The sequence below is a fragment of the Hypanus sabinus genome, chromosome 15 (genome assembly GCF_030144855.1).
Source record: "Hypanus sabinus isolate sHypSab1 chromosome 15, sHypSab1.hap1, whole genome shotgun sequence".
NCBI lineage: Eukaryota > Metazoa > Chordata > Chondrichthyes > Myliobatiformes > Dasyatidae > Hypanus > Hypanus sabinus.
The window spans coordinates 89,917,060-89,938,461 of record NC_082720.1 but is presented as its reverse complement, the minus strand read 5'-3'; the positions used below and the strand labels follow the sequence as shown (position 1 = coordinate 89,938,461).

Sequence of the window (21,402 nt, the reverse complement as noted above, 5' to 3'; positions counted from 1 at the left end):
CTTGGTACCAATGACACAGACTGGAAAAGGGAGGAGGTCCTGAAAGCAGACTACTGGGGATTAAGGAGGAAGTTGAGAAGTAGGACCACCAAGATAATCATTTTGGGATTACTGCCTGTGCCACGCGACAGTGAGTACAGGAATAGAGTGAAGTGGAGGATAAATGCATGGCTGAGGGATTGAAGAAGGGGGCAGGGATTCAGATTTCTGGATCATTGGGACCTTTTTTGGGGCAGGAGTGACTGTACAAAAAGAATGGGTTGTACTTGAATCCCAGGGGGCCAATATCCTGGTGGGGATGTTTGCTAAGGCTGTTGGGGAGAGTTTAAACTAGAATTGCTGGTGGGTGAGAAACAAACTAAAGAGTCAGAGGAGAAGTTGTTGGCTCACAAATAGAGAAAGCTTGGAGAGACTGCGAGAGGGAGGATAGGCAGGTGATTGAAAAGTGCACTCAGGCCGATGGTTTGAGATGTGTCTATTTTAACGCAAGGAGTATTGTGAACAAAGCGGATGAGCTTGGAGCATGGATCAGTACTTGGAGCTATGATGTCATTGCCATTACAGAGACTTGGATGGTGCAGGGGCAGGAATGGTTACTTCGAGTGCCAGACTTTAGATGTTTCAGAAAGGACAGGGAGGGGAGGCAAAAGAGGTGGGGTCATGGCACAGCTGATCAGAGATAGTGTCACGGATGCAGAAAGGAGGAGGACATGGAGGTTGTCTACGGAGTCCCTGTGGGTGAAATTAGAAACAGGAGGGGATCAAAAACTCTACTGAGTGTTTTTTTATAGACCACCCAATAGTAACAGGGATATTGAGGAGCAGATTGGGAGACAGATTCTGGAAAGGTGTAATAATAACAGGGTTGTCATGGTGGGAGATTTTAATTTCCCAAATATTGATTGGCAGCTCCCTATAGCGAGGGGTTTAGATGGTGTGGAGTTTGTTAGGTGTGTTCAGGAAGATTTTCTGACACAATATGTAGATAAGCCTACAAGAGGAAAGGCTGTATATGATCTGTTATTGGGAAATGAACCTGGTCAGGTGTCAGATCTCTCAGTGGGAGAGCATTTTGGAGATAGTGATCACAATTCTATCTCCTTTACCATAGCATTGGAATAGGAAAAGACAAGTTAAAGAAGTGTTTAATTGTGGTCAGGGGAAATATGAAGATATCAGGCAGGAACTTCAAAGCATAAATTGGGAACAGATGTTCTCAGGGAAATGCATGGCAGAAATGTTCAAGTTGGCGTTCTGCATAGTTAAGTTCCAATGAGACAGGGAAAGAATGGTAAGGTACAGGAACCGTGGTGTACAAAGGCTGTTGAAAATCTAGCCAAGAAGAAAAGAAAAGCTTACTAAAGGTTCAAAAAGCTAGGTGGTGAAAGAGATCTAGAAAATTATAAGGCTAGCAGTAGGAGCTTAAGAATGAAATTAGAAGAACCTGAAGGCGCCATGAGAAGGCCTTGGCAGGCAGGATTAAGGAAAACCCCAAGGCATTCTACAAGTATGTGAAGAGCAAGAGGATAAGATGTGAAAGAATAGGACCAATCAAGTGTGACATTGGAAAAGTGTGTATGGAACTGGAGGAGATAGCAGAGATACTTAATGAATACTTTGCTTCAGTATTCACTAAGGAATAGGAATTTGGCGATTGTGGGGATGACTTACAGTGGACTGAAAAGCTTGAGCATATAAACATTAAGAAAGAGGATATGCTGGAGCTTTTGGAAAGCGTCAAGTTAGATAAGTCACCGGGACTGGACAAGATATACCCCCAGGCTACTGTGAGAGGCGAGGGAAGAGATTGTTGAACCTCTGGCAATGATCTTTGCATCATCAATGGGGACGGGAGAGGTTCTGGAAGATTGGAGGGTTGCAGGTGTTGTTCCCTTACTTAAGAAAGGGAGTAGAGATAGCCCAAGAAATTATAGAGCAGTGAGTCTTACTTCAGCGGTTGGCACTTTGATGGAGAAGATCCTGAGAGGCAGGATTTATGAACATTTGGAGAGACATAATATGATTAGGAATAGTCAGCATGGCTTTGTCAAAGGCAGGTCATGCCTTACGAGCCTGATTGAATTTTTTGAGGATGTGACTAAACACGTTGATGATAGTAGAGCAGTAGATGTGGTGTATATGGATTTCAGCAAGGCATTTGACAAGGTAACCCATGCAAGGCTTACTGAGAAAGTAAGGAGACATGGGATCCAAGGGGACATTGCTTTGTGGATTCAAAACTGGCTTGCCCACAGAAGGCAAAGAATGGTTGTAGACGGGTCATATTCTGCATGGAGGTTGGTCACCAGTGTGTGCCTCAGGGATCTGTCCTGGGACCCCTACTGTTCATGATTTTTATAAATGACCTGGATGAAGAAGTGGAGGGATGGATTAGTAAATTTGCTGATGACACAAAGGTTGGAGATGTTGTGGATAGTGTGGAGGGCTGTCAGAGATTACAGTGGGACGTTGATAGGATGAAAAACTGGGCTGAGAAGTGTCGGATGGAGTTCAACCCAGATAAGTGTGAGGTGGTTCATTTTGGTAGGTCAAATATGACAGAATATAGCATTAATGGTAAGACTCTTGGCAGTGTGGAGGATCAGAGGGATCTTGAGGTCAGAGTCCATAGGAAACTCAAGGCTGCTGCGCAGGTTGACTCTGGTTAAGAAAGCATACAGTGCATTGGCCTTCATCAATTGTGGGATGAGTTTAGGAGCCGAGAGGTAATGTTGTAGCTATATAGGACCCTGGTCAGACCCCACTTGGAGTACTGTGCTCAGTTCTGGTTGCCTCACTATAAGAAGGATGTGGAAACCATAGAAAAGGTGCAGAGGAGAGTTACAAGGATATTACCTGGATTGGGGAGCATGGCATGAGAATAGGTTAAGAATAGGTTCTTCCCTTGGAGCAACAGAGGATGAAAGGTGACCTGATAGAGGTGTACAAGATGATGAGAGGCATTGATCAGGATAGTCAGAGGCTTTTTCCCAGGGCTGCAATGGCTAGCACAAGAGGGCACAGTTTTAAGGTGCTTGGAAGTAGGTACAGAGGACATATCAGGGGTAAGTTTTTTATGCAGAGAGTGGTGAGTGAGTGGAATGGGCTGCCAGTGGCAGTGGTGGAGGCAGGTATGATAGGGTCTTTTAAGAGACTCTTGGACAGGTATATGGAGCTTAGAAAAATAGAGGGCTATGGGTAACTCTAGGTAATTTCTCGGGTAAAGGCATGTGGGCCGAAGGGCCTGTATTGTGCTGAAGGTTTTCTATGTTTCTCGAATTGTATGCAATGCTCCAGATGCTGTCTAACTGGAGTTTTATAAAGTTGCAACAAAACTTCCTGACTTTTGAACTCAATGTCTCGAGGTAAGCATGACATATGCCTTCTTAATCGCCCTATCAACCTGTGTAGCCACTTTCAGGGAACTTGGACCCTAAGATCCCTCTGTTCATCAACGCTGTTAAGGCTCATGTGCATGTGATAAATAAATGAATGTGAATCTGAATCCTATTTCCCTTTATCTTTTTAACTTCAAGTTTGTATCTGTTTCTCAAATCTTCTTTTATTTTTTCTAAAGAGTCATAGAGTATAGAAATGGGCCTTCTGGCCCAACTCATCCATACTGACTCTGATGCCTATCTACACTAAAACATGCATTGGACCTGTATTCCACTACATAAATAATTGTCATTGTAACTATCTCTTCCACTTCCTGGCAGTTCATTCCTCTAGTGAAATAAACCTACCCTCAGATCTCCATTAAGTTTTACAGTACATTCTCCAAGTGATAGCGTGGGCTTCCTCTGGGTGCTCTAGTTTCTTCCCACATTCCAAAGACATACTGGTTCGAGATAATGAGTTGTGGTCATGCAGTGTTGGTGCCAGAAGCATGGCTCATCATTTCTAACTGTAATTTATAACGTTTTTTATGTATTGCATGGTACTACTGCAACAAAACAACAGATTTCATAACATATTACAGTGATGATAAACCTGATTTTGATTCTGATGGCAACTTATGTAGCTGCCCAGCCCAATCCTTGCTGATTTCACATTTCGCTGTAATGATGTACATGTGACAAATAAAGCTAATCTCTATCCTTTATTTTATGAAGCTAATCTTTATCTTACAATACTGTCCAAGGATGTGCTTGTTTCAAATTATTCAAATAAAGATTTGCAGTGCTGAAATCTCCAGACTCCAACTGTGATTCATAGAAAAGTACAGCACAAAAGCAAGCACTTTAACCCATCTAGTCAATGCTGAAACCATTTAAACTGCCTACTCCCATTAACCTGCACCATGACCATACATCTCCCCCATCTATTTTGGCTCAACATATGCATTATGATTCTTAACTTTCAGAAGATCAATTTTGTCCCTTGTAATCTTTTTGCTCTTAACATATCTGTAGAATCCTCCTTGGCATCTTGTCTGCTAGGGAAATCTCATGCCATCTTTTAGCCAACCTGACTTCCTTCTTAAGTGTTCTCTTGCATTTCTTGTATTCCATAAGCACCTCATTTGTTCCTACCTGTCTATACCTGCTATGTGCTCCCTTATTTATTTATTGTCATAGAATGCAGAGTAGGCCATTATGGTCCTTTGAGCCATGCCACCAAGCGGTCTCCCAGTTTAATCCTAGCCTAATGATGGGACAAGTTACAATGACCAATTAACCTACCAACTGGTATGTCTTTGGAATGTGGAGGAAACTGGAGCACCCAAAAAGAAACCCACTCAGTCATAGGAGAACATATAAACTCCTGACAGGCAGTAGCGGGAATTAAATTCTGGTTGCTGATACTGTAAAGCGTTGTGCTAACTACTACACTACTGTGCCACCCCTGTTTTTCTCTTGAAAACCAAGGTTCCCTGCACTTGTTATCTTCACTTTTTATTCTGACAAGCACATACAAGCTTTGTACTCTCAAATTTTCACTTCTGAAGCCCTTCTCACTTACCACTTACACCTTTGCCGTAAAACAGCCTGTCCCAATCCACACTTGCCAAATCCTTTTTGATGCCATCAAAATTGGCCTTTCTCCAGTTTAGAAGTTTAGAATTTCAACCCGCAGACCAGACCTATCTTACAACATAGTTACTTTGAAACTAATGGCATTGTGATTGCTAGATGCAAAGTGTTCCCCTACACAAACTTCTGTTAACACACAAAATGCTGGAGGAACTTAGCAGGCCAGGCAGCATCTATGGAGGAGAGTAAATAGGTGACTTTTATGGCCAAGACCCTTCATCAATGATGATCCATAGATGCTGCCTGTTCTACTGAGTTCCTCCAGCATTTTATGTGGCTTGGATTTACAGCATCTACAGATTTTCTCATCTATGTGCTGCAAACTTCTTTCACCTGCCCTGTCTCATTCCCTAATAGCAGACCAAGTATCACACACTCTCTCATTGGGATCATCTACAATTCAACCACAATATCAACAGATTTTGAATAATTGCTTCTAAATTCCTTTAGAAGACATAATTCTGTTTTTAATTTTTTTGTTCATTTTCTACCTCTGGTATTTTTAAGTATTTCTCATTACCAGAAGCAGCTGACCTCTGAAATTTGGGCACCACAATAGCATAACAGATAGCACGACGCTTTTGCAGCTTGGTATCAGAGTTCAGTATCAGAATCAGGTTGAATATCACCAACATATATCGTGAAATTTGTTATCAGCATGTACAATACAGTCCATAATAATATAGAAAAAAACTGTGAATTACAGTAAGTATATATATTTAAGGGGATGGTTGGTTCCTGGGATGAACATTCTGCTCACTTAAGGAAGGTGAAGTCTCTTCTTTCCAGGTGTAGTGATCACTATAGGACCACTGTTTTGCTTGCCATGCAGAAAATCTCTCACATTTGGCCTCTCCTACACTATTGTGCCCACAGCAATGCCTTCACATGGCGTCCCTAGAATTACTAAGTTTGCTATGTCATGTCATGACTGAGTGCTCAGCGGTATAACTGGGCGGGCAGGTTGGGCTCTCTAGCCTTGGTTGGCAGCCAGCCAAGGAGAAGGACAACTCCAATTCCAAACCCAGGTAGATGGGACTCATTAGCCCTGCCAGGCAGTCGGTCTCTGGGAAGGACAACTCAACCCACAGTCTTGTGGTCGCCACAGCTGTTGCAGCTCGCTGTGCCATTGTGGAAAGTCCCCCGCCCTAAAGAGTGGAGTCAGTCTGTGTGCACCGAACCTCACTGTAAACCTACGCAGCGCAGGGGAGGAGTAAAGTCCTACAACAATGGAAATATTTCCTTCTGATCTTCACAAGAGAGGAACCAGCCAGCATTATCATCACCATACATGTTAAATAGGTAGTACAAAAAAAAGAAATAAAAGGAGTGAGGTAGTGTTCATGGGTTCAATGTCCACTCAGAAATTGGATGGCAGAGGGGAAGAAACTGTTCCTGAATCATTGAGTGTGTGCCTTCAGGTTTCTGTACCTCCTTCCTGATGGTAACAATAAGAAAAGGGTGCATCCAGAGTTGTGCAGTCCTTAATGATGGATGCCGCCTTTTTGAGGGTCTGCTCCTTGAAGATGTCTTGGATACTACAGAGGCTAGTGCCCATGATGGAGTTAATTTTACAACTCTGTTCAGTTTAGTAGCACTCCCTCCCCTGCATACCAGTCGGTGATGCAACGAGTTAGAATGCCCTCCAAGGTACATCTGTAGAAATTTGCAAGTGTTTTAGGTGACATACCAAATCTCCTCAAATTCCTAAAGAAATATAGCAGCTGTCTTGCTTTCTTCATAGCTTCATTGGTACGTTGGGACCAGGTTAGATCTTCAGAGATATCGACACCCAAGAACTTGAAATTGCTCATTCTCTCCACTTCTGATCCCTCGATAAGGACTGATGTGTGTTCCCTCTTCTTACCTTTTCTGAAACCCACAACCAGTTCTTTGATGTTACAGACATAGAGTGTAAGATTGTTACTGCAACACCACTCAACTAGCTGGTATATCTTGCTCCTGTATGTCCTCTCATCACCATCTGAGATTCTTCCAACAATGATTGTTTCATCAGCAGATTTATAGATGGCATTTGAGCTGTGCCTAGCCACAGAATCATGGGTGCAGGGAGTAGAACAGTGGGCTAAGCACACCTCCCTGAGGTTCACCAGTGTTGATTGCCAGCGAGGTGAAGATGTTATTTCCAATCCATACAGATTGTGGTCTTCCAGTTGCAGAGGGAGGTACAGAGGCCCAGGTTCTGCAACTTTTCAATCAAGGCTGTAGGAATGATGGTGTTAAACACTTGAGCTGTAGTCAATAAACAACATTCTGACAGAAGTTTTCATATTGTTCAATGCCAGTGTCCTCTGTAGGGACTCTCTGTACATCCTCACTAATCAAGAACCAATCTACTTCCACCTTAAATATATCTAATACCTTAACTTCTACATCCTCCTGAACAGCTTGTCATGTGAAGAGTGTTTGAAGGCTCTGGACCTGTATTCACTAGGTTTCAGAAGAATTAAGGGTAACCTCATTGAAATCTATCGAATGGTGAAAGGCCTTAATAAAGTGGATGTGGAGAGAGGGTAGTTCCTGTGGTGGGAGAGTATACTAGAATACACAACCTCAGAATAAAGAAGCATCCTTTTAGAACAGAGTTGAGGAGGAATTTCTTTAGTCAGAGAGTGGTGAATCTGTGGAATTAATTGCCACAGGCAGTGGTAGAGGCCGTCTTTTTGTATATTTAAGTCAGCAATTGATAGATTCTTGGTTTGTCAGGGCATGAAGGTATATGGGGGGAAGACAGGAGATTGGGGCTGAGAGGGAAAATGGATCAGCCATGATTAAATAGTGGAACAGACTTGATAAGCCAATTGGCCTAATTCTGCTCCTATATGTAATGGTCTTGTGGTCTGTGGCAATGAATTCCACAGATTCAGTACCCTCTGACTAAAGAAATTCCTCCTCATCTGTTGTCGAAATGGATGTTACTCTATTCTGAGGCTGTTCCCTCTGGTCCTAGACTCCTCCACATCTTTTCCACATACACTCTATCAAGGCCTTTCACCATTCGATAGGTTCAAATGAGGTCACCTCTCATTATCTGAATTCTAGCAAACACAGAGGCAGAGCCATCAAATGCTCTTCATATGACAAGCAGTTCGGACCTCTTGTATTAGAATTGCACCCCTTTGTATTTGTATTATTGTTATACCTGTCATAATAGCGCTTAAAGTCTCTGCGCCCAACACATTCTCAGGCATTGAAATCCAAACCTGAAACTTCTTCTAAATTATCATAAATTCGTGCCCCTAGTTAATTACCTTTCTGCAGCAGTTCTTCCTACAACCCTGCTTAAACCTCCTAATTTTACACCTCTTAACTTAATTTCCCTTCAACTTGTGCCCAGCACAATTCTCGCTGATTTAATTTGATGCAAGTAACACATTTCACTGTGTATTTTGATGTATATGTGACAAATAAAGCTAATATTTAAATTTTTATTCTGGGAGTAAAAGGGTTAACATATGAGTAGCATTTGATAGCTCTAGGCCCTTACTCATTGTAGCTTAGAAGAATCAGGGAGATCTCATTGAAATCTATCAAATTTTGAAAGGCATAGATAGAGTGGGTGTGGAGAGGATGCTTCCTATAGTGGAGAAGTCTAGGACCAGAGGGCACAGCCTCAGAATCGAGGGATGTCCATTTAGAAAAGAAGCAAGGAGGAACTTTTTTAGCCAGAGAGTGGTGAATCTGTGGAATTCATTGCCACAGACAGCTGTGGAGCCCAAGTCATTGGGTATATTTAGGTTCTTGATAATCAGGGCATCAAAGGTTATGGGAAAAGGCAGGAGATAATAAAGAGGGATAATAAATCAACTGTGATGGAATGGCAGAACAGACTTGATGGGCTGTATGGCTTAATTCTGCTCCTATATCCTGTGGTCTAAGTCAGTCTTTGACAATGATTAAATACATATGATTGTTTTGAAACATCCTGTATTCTCTGATATGCTTTTCTTTTTAATTTTTAAAAGAAAGCTTTGACCAAGTTGCTTGGTGGCAAGTAATATTACTTAGAGCATTTACAAGCTATGACAATCTTCCAATGTGCTTCACATTTGAACATAGAAAATGAATATCAACTAACATGTGGAATGGTAACTAATCTCTTGTCGATGTAGACACGTGTTGTAGCTTTCCACTGGGATTCATTAATGTTCAGGATTAGTAATCTTTTTTCCACCCCTTATGCACCTACATTTATATTGGCGGTAAGACCGTCCTGACTGTGATCATCTCCTTTGGCACCAGTGGAAAAAGGAACCAAAGATATTGTTACCAACAAGGAAATTAAGAAATCCCAGCTGATCTCTTTCTGAGAAAATCAAATGATGATTTGTTGATTAATGCCAGCAGAACAGAATTATATTGTGTATCAGAGGAGTTAACTAGTAATGCTGGATTTTACTATCTTTTTAAAATTTATCACACTTTGGGAAATGTGTAGACTTGGGAATAATTTAAAATGGTTTTAGAGTCATAGAGCACTTTGGTACAGAAACGGACCCTTTGGCCTATCTGGTCCATGCCAAACAATTATTCTACCTAGTTCTTTGTTCTTTGACTATATCTAAAACAGGACACCTAGGAATATCAGGCTGGGCTGAGTTGCCATGGATTTCTATGGAAGAAAATATAGAGCTGACACTACAGCACAGATTCAGGCCCTTGGGCCCATCTAGTCAGTGCTGACTGCTATTCTGTATAATCCCATTGACTCATACCTGGACGATAGCCCTGCATACCTCATGTACTTATCCACACTTCCCTTGAAAGGATTACATAACTATTCCTATTATAATATGTTATTTAGAGTTGTGCAGTCGGTCAACTCTAACTCTATGCTGAGATAGTGTTCATGGATTCATTGTCCATTCAGAAATCTGATGGTGGAAGCTGTTCCTGAAACACTGAATGTGTGTCTTCAAGTTCCTGTACCACTTTCTTGATGGTAGCAATGAGAAGAGGACATACCCTGGGTGATGAAGGTCCATAGTGATGGATGCCACCTTTTTAGGGCATTGAATTTTGAAGGTGTCCTGGATGCTGGGGAGGCTGGTGCCCATGATGGAGCTGGTGGAGCTTACAACTTCCTGCAGCTTTTTCCGATCCTGTGCAGTGGCCTCTCCATACCAGACAGTGGCGCAACCAGTTAGAATGGTCTCCATAGTACATCTGTAGAAATTTGCCTAATGACCCTCTGTCTGCATCCTCACACTGCATTCTTGTTGATTCTGCTTCAGCACTTGTTTCCAGATGCTTTCTCTTTCTTTCTCTTCAATCAATCACTTTCTTGTGCTGCAGCCGCTGCTTCTGTGTAGACGAATCTCCTCATTTTTTACTTGCTGTTCCCGGAATGATTGACCTTTCCTTTGTTAACAGAAGAATGGCTTATTATTGCAAGTTTTGGAGTGCTTAGTGCCCTCACTCTGTTCTACATGGTAATCAAAGCAACAGCAGCTTCCACAGCGGTTGAGTAAGTACATCAAACTTTTTCATTTTGTTCTGTTTCATAAATTATTCTACTTTCTAGCCATCATTTCAAATAGTTACTATTTGAAGATCTGATAGAGGTTTACAATAGACAATAGACAATAGGTGCAGAAGTAGACCATTCGGCCCCTCGAGTCTGCACCGCCATTCTGAGATCATGGCTGATCATTCACTATCAATACCCAGTCCCTGCCTTGTCCCCATATCCCTTGATTCCCCTATCCATCAGATATCTATCTAGCTCCTTCTTGAAAGCATCCAGAGAATTGGCCTCCACCGTCTTCCGAGGCAGTGCATTCCACACCTCCACAACTCTCTGGGAGAAGAAGCTCTTCCTCAACTCTGTTTTAAATAACTGACTTCTTATTCTCAATCCATGCCCTCTGGTACTGGACTCTCCCAACATCTGGAACATACTTCCTGCCTCAATCCTATCAAATCCTTTAATTATCTTCAACGTTTCAATCAGATCCCCTCTCAATCTCCTCAATTCCAGCGTGTACAAGCCCAATCTCTCCAATCTCTCTGCGTAAGACAGCCCTGCCATCCCAGGAATCAACCTAGTGAATCTACGCTGCACTTCCTCAATTGCCAGAATGTCCTTCCTTAAACCTGGAGACCAAAACTGTACACAATATTCCAGGTGTGGTCTCACCAGGGCCCTGTACAAATGCAAAAGGACATCCTTGCTCTTGTACTCAATTCCCCTTGTAATAAAGGCCAACATTCCATTTGCCCTCTTCACTGCCTGTTGCACTTGCTCATTCACCTTCATTGACTGATGAACTAGGACTCCTAGGTCTCTTTGCATTTCTCCCTTACCTAACTCTACACCGTTCAGACAATACTCTGCCCTCTTGTTCCTGCTTCCAAAGTGGATAACTTCACATTTATTCACATTGAATGACATCTGCCAAGTATCTGCCCACTCACCCAGCCTATCCAAGTCTCTCTGTATTCTCCTAACGTCCTCTTCGCATGTCACACTGCCACCCAGTTTAGTATCGTCAGCAAACTTGCTGATATAGTTTTCAATGCCCTCATCTAAATCGTTGACATAAATCATAAAGAGCTGTGGTCCCAATACAGAGCCCTGTGGTACCCCACTAGTCACCTCCAGCCAGTCCGAGAAACACCCATTCACTGCTACCCTTTGCTTTCTATCTGCCAACCAGTTTTCTATCCATGTTGAAACCCTGCCCCCAATGCCATGAGCTCTGATTTTACTCACCAATCTCCTATTTGGCACCTTATCGAATGCCTTCTGAAAATCTAGGTATACAACATCCACTGGCTTACCCTCGTCTAACATCCTTGTTACACCCTCAAAAAACTCCAACAGATTAGTCAAGCATGATTTGCCCTTGGTAAATCCATGCTGGCTCGGCCTAATCCTATTACTGCCATCAAGATGTGCCACTATTTTGTCCTTAATAATGGACTCAAGCATCTTCCCCACGACTGACGTTAGGCTAGCAGGGCGATAGTTCTCTGTTTTCTCCTTCCCTCCCTTCTTGAAAAGTGGGATAACATTAGCCACTCTCCAATCTTCAGGAACTGATCCTGAATCTAAGGAACATTGGAAAATGATTACCAATGCATCCGCAATTTCCTGAGCCACCTCTTTTAGAACCCTCGGATGCAGACCATCTGGACCCGGGGATTTATTAGCCTTCAGTCCTACCAGTCTACTCATCACAGTTTCTTTCCTAATGTCAATCTGTCTCAATTCCTCTGATATCTTATGACCCTGACCCAACCATACATCTGGGAGATTGCTTGTGTCCTCCCTGGTGAAGACAGATCTAAAGTACGCATTAAATTCTGTTGCCATTTCCCTGTTTCCCATAACAATTTCTCCCAATTCATTCTTCAAGGGGCCAACATTGTTCTTAACTATCTTCTTTCTCTTCACATAGCTAAAAAAGCTTTTGCTATCCCCTTTTATATTCCTGGCTAGACTGAGCTCATACCTGATTTTTTCTCTCCGTATTGCTTTTTTAGTTAAGATCTGCTGTTCCTTAAAACTTTCCCAATCATCTGTATTCCCACTCATCTTAGCCCTGTCATACTTCTTTTTCTTTAATGCTATACAATCTCTGACTTCCTTTGTCAACCACTGTGGCCCCTTCCCCCTCTTTGAATCCTTCCTTCTCTTTGGAATGAACTGCTTTTGCATCTTTTGTATTATCCCCAAGAATATCTGCCACTGCTGATCCACTGTCTTTCCTGCCAGGGCATCCGCCCATTTAACTTTGGCCAACTCTTCCCTCATGGCTCTGTAGTCTCCTTTATTTAATTGCAACACTGACACCTCTGATCTGCCCCTATCCCTCTCAAATTGTAGATAAAAACTTATCATGTTATGATCACTACTTCCTAATGGCTCCTTTACTTCAAGATCACTTATCAATTCCTGTTCATTACACATCACCAAGTCCAAAATAGCCTCGTTCCTGGTTGGCTCAAGCACAAGCTGTTCCAAAAATACATCCCTTAGACACTCCACAAACTCCCTATCCTGGGGTCCAGCAGCTACCTGATTCTCCCAGTTCACCTGCATGTTGAAATCTCCCATAACGACTGCATTACCTTTAGCACATGCCAATGTTAACTCCCTAATCAACTTGTACCCAATATCCACGCTACTGTTTGGGGGCCTGTACACAACACCCATTAGGGTCTTTTTACCCTTACTGTTCCTCAGCTCAATCCACACAGACTCTACTTCCCCTGTTCCCAAGTCACCTCTTGCTAAGGACTGAATCTCATTCCTCACCAACAGGGCCACCCCACCCCCTCTTCCCATATTTCTGTCTCTACGATAGCACGTATACCCTGGTACACTCAGTTCCCAGGCCTGATCCCCTTGCAGCCATGTCTCCGTTATCCCAACAATATCGTAGTTCCCCATTTTCATCTGAGCTTCAAGCTCATCTGTCTTATTTCTGACACTACGTGCATTCAAGTATAGAATTCTTAGCCCATTCCTCCTCTCTTTGCTTAAAACACTGTATATTGTACCTAACCCAGCTCCTTGAACTTCCATCAGGCTAATTGCACCTTGAATTTTGATGACCTTCTCAAGATCACCCAAACCTTCTACACATTTAACCCCATGCTCCTTCTGATCAACCCTCTGGATCTGGATCCCTGCTCCCTGCACATCTAGTTTAAACCCCCCCAAGCAGCACTGGCAAACATTCCTGCAAGAATGTTAGTACCCCTCCGGTTCAGATGTAGACCGTCCCTTCGAAACAGATCCCAATGTCCCTGGAACAAAGACCAATTATCCAAAAACCTGAACCCTTCCTTCCTGCACCATGCTCTCAGCCTCTTATTAATGTGCATAATCATTCTATTCTTCGCCTCACTCGCACATGGCACAGGTAGCAATCCCGAGATTGTCACCCTGGAGGTCCTGCCTTTCAGCTTCACTCCTAACTCCCTGAACTCTCTAAGCAGGACCCCCTCACTCACCTTACCTACATCGTTGGTCCCTACATGACAAGACAATAAGAAACATAGAGAGAGTAGGCAGACAGTATCTTTTTCCCAGGGTTGAAATGTCTAATGCCAGTGGGCATGCATTTAAGGTGAGAGGGGGTAATTTCAAAGGAGATGTAAGGGGCAAGTTTTTTACACAGAGTGGTGAGTACCTGGAATGCACTGCCTAGGGTGGCAGCTGAGGCCAATGCATTAGGGACTTTTAAGTGATGTTTAGATAGACCCACGAATGGGAGGAAAATGGAAGGATATGGACATTATACAGGCAGATTAGTTTATTTGGCCAAAGGGCATGTTCCTGTGCTGTACTGCTCTAAGAAGATAACCAGTGACATGAGTTATATGAGAAAGAATTTCACTACTTTAACTACATGTCTACTGAACCCAACCAGATTTCAGTGTTCAAATCTCACCAGGGAAAATGTAAATTAATTAAGGATGAATCACATTTTTACCTTTTGGAATGACCAAATATACAAAGTGAAGTTGTTTATTCCAGATTGTTTCATCTCATTTCCAATACACAAGTGTAAAGAAGAATGAAATAACTGTCACTCCAGATCCAGTGCAGCACAGTAAACACAATAAGATAAAGAACTCAATAATAAAAAATGCAATAAATATAAATACATAATATAGCTTATGGATTAATTGTATGTACATAAGGTGACTGACAGGAAATGATAAAGTAGTGGTGGTTGGGGGTGTGGAGGGGTGTGTTAGTGGATGGAAGTGTTGATTAACCTTACTGCATGGGGAAATTAACAATTTTAGAGCAGTGTAGCCTCATCCCTGATGGGAGTGGGACAAAACAGTCCATGAGCAGGGTGGGTGGGATACTTCATGATGTTGGCATTCATTTCTGGAGGTATCGAATATAAAAGCAGAGATGTGATGTTGAGGCTCTATAAGGTATTTGTGAAACCACACTTGGGCTCCTTATTTTAGAAAGGATATACTGACATTGGAGAGGGTTCAGATAAGATTCACAAGAATGATTCCAAGAATAAAAGGGTTACCTTTTGAGGAACGCCTGGCAGCTTTTGGGCTGTATTCCCTAGAGTTCAGGAGAATGAGGGGGGATCTCATTGAAACATTCAGAATTTTAAAAGGCCTGAACAGATTAGATATGGTAAAGTTATTTCCCATAGTAGGGGGTCTAGGACAGGAGGGCATGACTTCAGGATTGAAGGACATCCATTTAGAGCAGAGATGTGGAGAAATTACTTTAGTCAGAGGGTGGTAAATCTGTGGAATTTGTTGCCACGAGCAACTGTGGGCGCCAAGTCTTTGGGTGCATTTAAGGTAGAGATAGATAGGTTCTTGATTAGCCAGGGTATCAAAGGGTATGGGGAGAAGGCAGGGGAGTGGCGTGACTGGAAGAATTGGATCAGCCCATGATGAAATGGCGGAGCAGACTCGATGAGCCAAATGGCCTGCTTCTGCTCCTATATCTTATGTTACTGGCACCTTTCTGTATATATGTTGTTGATGGCAGGTAGACTGGTGCCAGTGGTGCATTGGGCAGTTCCGACTGCCCGTTGTAGAGCCTTTCTGTCCACCACAGTGCAGTTTCCATACAATCAGTGATACAGCTTGTTAGGATGCAGTCAAGCCAAACTGATCTTGGATCAGTGAAGCTAACACAGTGCTTTCATATTTAATCCTGAAACATTTTTAATCAAATCATCACAGCTTATAATTCAGGCTTCATAGTGGGTACATTATCAGATTTCTCTGTGCTGTATGAGAACTTAGACAACAGTTGATCCATCATACAAAGATAGGTAACAAGCTAACAGAATAATATCTTTAATCCAAAGAGCCTCACAAGGGATGACACCTGCTACTATGTTGCTAGAAAAATAACTGAACAGTTACATATTTATAAGTGATGATATAAAATTACACACACAAAATGCTAGAGGAACTCAGTAGGTCAGGCAGCATTAATGAAAATTAATAATCAGTCAATGTTTCAGGCCTGGTGGCCCTCTTTATCCCCTGTGACCCACTCCTATAAACTTCCTTCTTCTCCAAACCTTTACCTTTTTGATCTATCACCTCCCAGCTTCTGACTTTACCCTCCTCCCTCATCCACTTGGTCTCACCCATCACCTTCTAACTTGTACTCCTTCCCCTCCCACTACCTTCTTATTTTCTCATCTTCCTCCTTTCTTTCCAGTCCTGATGAAGGATCTCAGCCCCAAAAATTCGACTGTTTATTCCTTTCCATAGATGCAGTCTGACCTGCTGAGTTCCTCCAGCATCTTGTGTGTGTTGTTCGGGATTTCCAGCATCTGCAGAAGCTCATGTGTTTATGCAATTCTGATCATTACAGAGTTCACTGCAGGGAATATGAAGTTAAATCATGTACTAACACAACAATCAGATTAACATTCTAAACTATATTTAACAAAGTTAAGAATGTTTTGTTAAACAAACAGTATGATTCCCATTTTAGAGCTGAAACTCAAACACAGTAGTGAAAGAATGGATATGAAAGAAGATAATTGTACATGTAAGTACTTTAACAAGCAATTTTCATCATAACACAAATGACACATTTCACTGTATGTTTAGATGTACATGTGATAAATAAATGAATCTATATCTGAATCTATATCTATATCTGAATCCTCTTTAGAGGAGGAATCAGAGCTAATGTGTCATTCTGCTGATCTTTCATCCACACTGAAAAACTGAGAACAAAACATGTATTATGTTGCGGAAAGGGAAATCGGTGAAGCAAACAAAAGAGTCACTGTGATTAGGCAGGTTGTCCATGGCTTCCCTCTCTCGGTCGTCCATGACTTCCTTCTTTCTGTTGTCCACGATTTCCCTCTCTCAGTTGTCAATGATTTCTGTCTCTTAGTTGTCCTCAACTTTCTTCTCTCTGTTGTCCAGAACTTCTCTCTTTCTGTGGTCCACAACTTCCTTCCCTCTGTTGTCCAGAACTTCTCTCTGTTGTCCACAACTTCCTTCCCTCTGTTGTCCACAACTTCCCTCTTTCTGTGATCCACAACTTCCTTCCCTCTGTTGTCCACAACTTCCTTCCCTCTGTTGTCCACAACTTCCCTCTTTCTGTGGGCCATAACTTCCTTCCCTCTGTTGTCCACAACTTCCCTCTTTCTGTGGGCCACAACTCCCTTCCCTCTGTTGTCCACAACTTCCCTCTTTCTGTGGTCCACAACTTCCTTCCCTCTGTTGTCCACAACTTCCCTCTTTCTGTGGTCCACAACTTCCCTCTTTCTGTGGTCCACAACTTCCTTCTCTCTGTTGTCCTCAACTTCCTTCTCTCTGTTGTCCTCAACTTCCCTCTTTCTGTGGGCCACAACTTCCTTCCCTCTGTGGTCCACAACTTCCCTCTTTCTGTTGTCCACAACCTCCCGCTGTTGTCCACAACTTCCTTCCCTCTGTTCTCCACAACTTCTTTTTCTCTGTTGTCCACAACTTCCTCTCTCTGTTGTCTACAACTTCTCTCTGTTGTACACAACTTCCCTCTTTCTGTTGTCCACAACTTCCTTCTCTCTGTTGTCCACAACTTCCTTCTCTCTGATGTCCACAGCTCCCGTCTCTTGGTTGTCCATAGCTCCCTTTTCTCAGTTGTCTATGATTTTCCTCTCTCAGATGACACAAGGTAATGCATGAGCAGAAAGAGGTGAAATAAATAGTGCAACTTTGAAATCCAGAGCTCCGCAGTGGAAAATTGAACTGATGGTTGTGGGAAAAAGGCAGGTAGGTAGACCTGAGTCATGACCAGATCAGCTGGATGGGCCAAATGGTCAACTCTGCTCCTAGTTCTTATGTTCTTATTTTTTTTTAGAGATACAGCATGGAGCGGGCCCTTCTGTGCCAGCAAACTCAGACAGCTCAATTACACCCATGTGACCAATTAACCTTTGGACTCTGGGTAAAAACTGATACACCCTCAGGAAACCCACATGGTTATGGGGAGAACATACCATCTCCTTACAAGCAGTGGCAGAATTGAACCTGGTTCACTGGTGCTGTCAAGCTTTGCCCTATGTGAATTGAAAGTTGGGCTGTTAAATGTCAAGACTCAGTTGTATAAGTATCAGTTTCGATTATGTTGAACAGAAAAACTGGAAGTAATATTCAGTCATCTGAGCCTGTTTTTATCATTCAGTAAAATTAAGGCTGAGATATGACCTTGCTCCATGCACCTTCATTTGCACTGGTCACCTTTAATATCTTTGATTCACAAAATTTTCCCAGTCTTGAATTTTAAAGTTAATGTTTATTGGCATTGGGCACACAAGCCCAAGGTGTGGTACATTAGAAGCATGACAAGCATAAGTTAGCATCAATTTAAGTTAAGATAGAGTAAATCACATAGCTTACACCAGAAAGACACTAGTGCAAGTTGAGAGAGAGAAACACAAGTATAGTCTCAGGTAGTGTTAGAACTTTTCCAGTCAGATTAAGAACCTAGCACCAGTGGCGATAAAGCTGGTGACCCATGCATCAGTGAACATTTGTGAAGCACATTTCAAACTCATATCATCATCTCTTTGTTCAATTGTTTACTGGCACTATGGTTGAAAGGCTTGACTCTATCTAACCTTTTAAACATCTCAAGATTGTTTAATGTCATTTCTAGTGCACAAGTGTAAAGGAGAACAAAATAATTGTTACACCGAAGCAACAAAAAAACACAAAGGAGACAATAATAAAAATAATAACAACACAATAAATGTAAATACATAAGATAGCTTATATCGAGAGGTTGTTTGTATGTTCATAAAGTGACACTAGACACAGGAGTGTCTGTACGTAAGATGACTCTGACAGGAAATGATAAAATAGTGGTGGTTGGGGTTGTGGAGAGGTGGGTTAATGGGTGGTGTTTAAGTTAACCTAAAGTTAAATTTTGCCCCAGTGGAAATGAATTCTTCCTGTCTACTAAAGTCCTCCACAATATACACAAGTTACCCTTTAACCTAAATTCCAGGCTTGCTTCCCTTACAGAGGTGACACTACCAAGTCTTGTAGAATGGTGTGTGATTCTTTATTAAAACTACCATGCAGTAGAAAGGAATAATGGTTGTGAATATTATGAGCACTGTGAATACTTTTTACTTACAACTGAATGTACAATTTCACTGTTTTATAATCAGTTCATCTAAACCAAACTTGAATATATTTTAAAGCACCACAAAACATAAGGATAAATACTTTTATTGCTCAAATTAATAAAACTTCCCTTCTATTCACAGGCTTCAATGGTGCTGAATTCAGTCCTGCTGTACCAACAGAGCACCTGGATCTGATTTTCTGTTACTAGAAGTTCTTCTGAACCTAAGTCTATTTTTTTATGTTATTTTTCCACATTTTGCGCCAAAGCTTTGATAGAATCATCTTTCAATAAAACCAAATTGAACTGAATTGAATTGACTTTATTTCTTACATCCTTCACATACATGAGGAGTAAAATCTTTTATGTTATGGCTCCATCTAAATGTGCCATGTACAATCATAGTAATTTATAACAAATAGAATAGTCAGTGTAATATAGAGTACACTCAAATCAGCATCAGTTCATCAGTCTGATGGGCTGGTGGAAGAAGCTCTCCCAGAGCCTGTTGGTCCTGGCTTTTATGCTGCGGTACAGCTTCTCGGGTGGTAGCAGCTGGAATAGATTGTGGTTTGGATGCCTTGGGTCCCAATGATTCTATGGGCCCTTTTTACACACCTGTCCTTGTAAATGTCCTGAATCATGGGAAGTTTACAACTACAAATGCACTGGGCTGTCCACACCACTCTCTACAGAGTCCTGCAATTAAGGGAGGTACTGTTCCCATACCAGGCAGTGGTACAACCAGTGAGGATGCACTCAATTGTGCCCCTGTAGAAAGTTCTTAGGATTTGGAGGCCCATACCAAACCTCCTCAACCATCTGAAATGAAAGAGGTGCTGTTGTGCCTTTTTCACCTCACAGCTGGTGTGTACAACCACGTGAGGCCTTCAGTGATGTGGTGCTGAAGAACTTGAAGCTGTTCACCCTCTCAACCCCAGATCCATTGATGTCAACAGAGGTTAGCCCGTCTCCATTCCTCCCGTAGTCCACAACCAGCTCCTTTGTTTTTGCAACATTGAGGGAGAGGTTGTTTTCTTGACACCACTGTGTCAGAGAGATGAGGCCAATCAATGGAGTATATTAAATGATTAAGTATGACACATTGGATTAAGCATCCATTGGTTCTAACTGAGCGCAATCTGACCGTTTATTAATATTCAGGAAATATATGTGCATATTCCTGGACTGATCATTTTAAAATTTTAATTAGGATTTATACAGATATTGTTCCAACTCATCAGGAAGAACTGTTTTATTTCCCACAGTGACACTAATAGCCAGTGTGTTTGTACAGATCCCTGATATTTTATTATCACTTGGTTCAGTAAATTGTATGTACCCCTGTACGATGGATACAGGATTGCTCCAAGTTGGTGGACTAGGCCATGTTCAATAATTCATCAGGGAATCAGACAGAATGGTTGTCACTTTATAAAAACAGTCATAGTCAAGTTTGTCCCGACAAAATCATTCAGAGTCTTCCCAGCCAAAAGCTCTAGATGAACTTTGAGATCCACAACCTGCTGAGGGATGGCTCAGTGGCTTTCAGATTTGGCAAGCAAGAAAGTTACAAGAGGTCCAGGTAAACTCTCTGGAAAGCCATCTCACATGAAAGTGACAATTCCAGACCAAACGAATCACTGAAGGATAGCTATGGCAGGGCTTGAATGTAATTACATCTTACAAAGAGAAACCAGACGACATTGGTGACAACAGGGCTTCACTCCCAGGTGAGCTCAATGCTTTATATGCTCATTTTGACCATCAAACCATGGAGGAAACTTCACAAACTCCCACAGTCCTCCAGTGATCCAATGATTTCAGTCTCTGAGATCAGCATGACAGCATTCTTCAGGAGGGTGAACCCACAGAACTCATCTGGCCCAGATGGAGTAACTGGCCAACTGGCAGGAGTGTTCATTGAGATCTCTAATCTTTCACTTTGGCAGTCTGTGGTACCATCTGAGGCACCGATGACCAAGAAGAACGTGGTTTCCTAACTCAATGACTATCATCCAGTAGTACTTATCTACTGTGATGAAGTGTTTTGAGAGGCTGGTGATTAGACTTACCAACTCCTGCCTGAGAAGTGACTTGCATCAGTAACAATTTGCCTGCTGGCACAACAGGTCCACAGCAAATGCCATATCATTAGCTCTTCACTCAACCTAGGACATCTGGACAGCAAAGGTCGATACCTCAGGATGCTGTTTATCAAATATAGCTTGAAGTTCAATACTTTCATCCCCTCAA

The 21,402-nt window shown here is 42.2% G+C and overlaps 1 protein-coding gene across 3 annotated transcripts in view; it reads left to right on the top strand.

The window, feature by feature from the left end:
* The window catches only part of rnf130 (ring finger protein 130), a 183,483-nt gene that overhangs the window by 153,287 nt on the left and 8,794 nt on the right, over positions 1–21,402 (top strand). The window contains exons 7-9 of one of the 3 annotated variants that reach the window (XM_059990703.1): positions 10,434–10,524; positions 16,513–16,569; positions 19,289–19,457. The exons of 1 other annotated variant lie outside the window; for it this stretch is intronic. In XM_059990703.1, coding sequence (XP_059846686.1) covers positions 10,434–10,524; positions 16,513–16,534 — 113 coding nt within the window. In that variant the 3' untranslated portion in view covers positions 16,535–16,569; positions 19,289–19,457. Of the gene's footprint in view, positions 1–10,430; positions 10,525–16,512; positions 16,570–19,288; positions 19,458–21,402 lie in introns of those variants that run through there. One more of the 3 variants, XM_059990702.1, reaches the window with a different exon arrangement.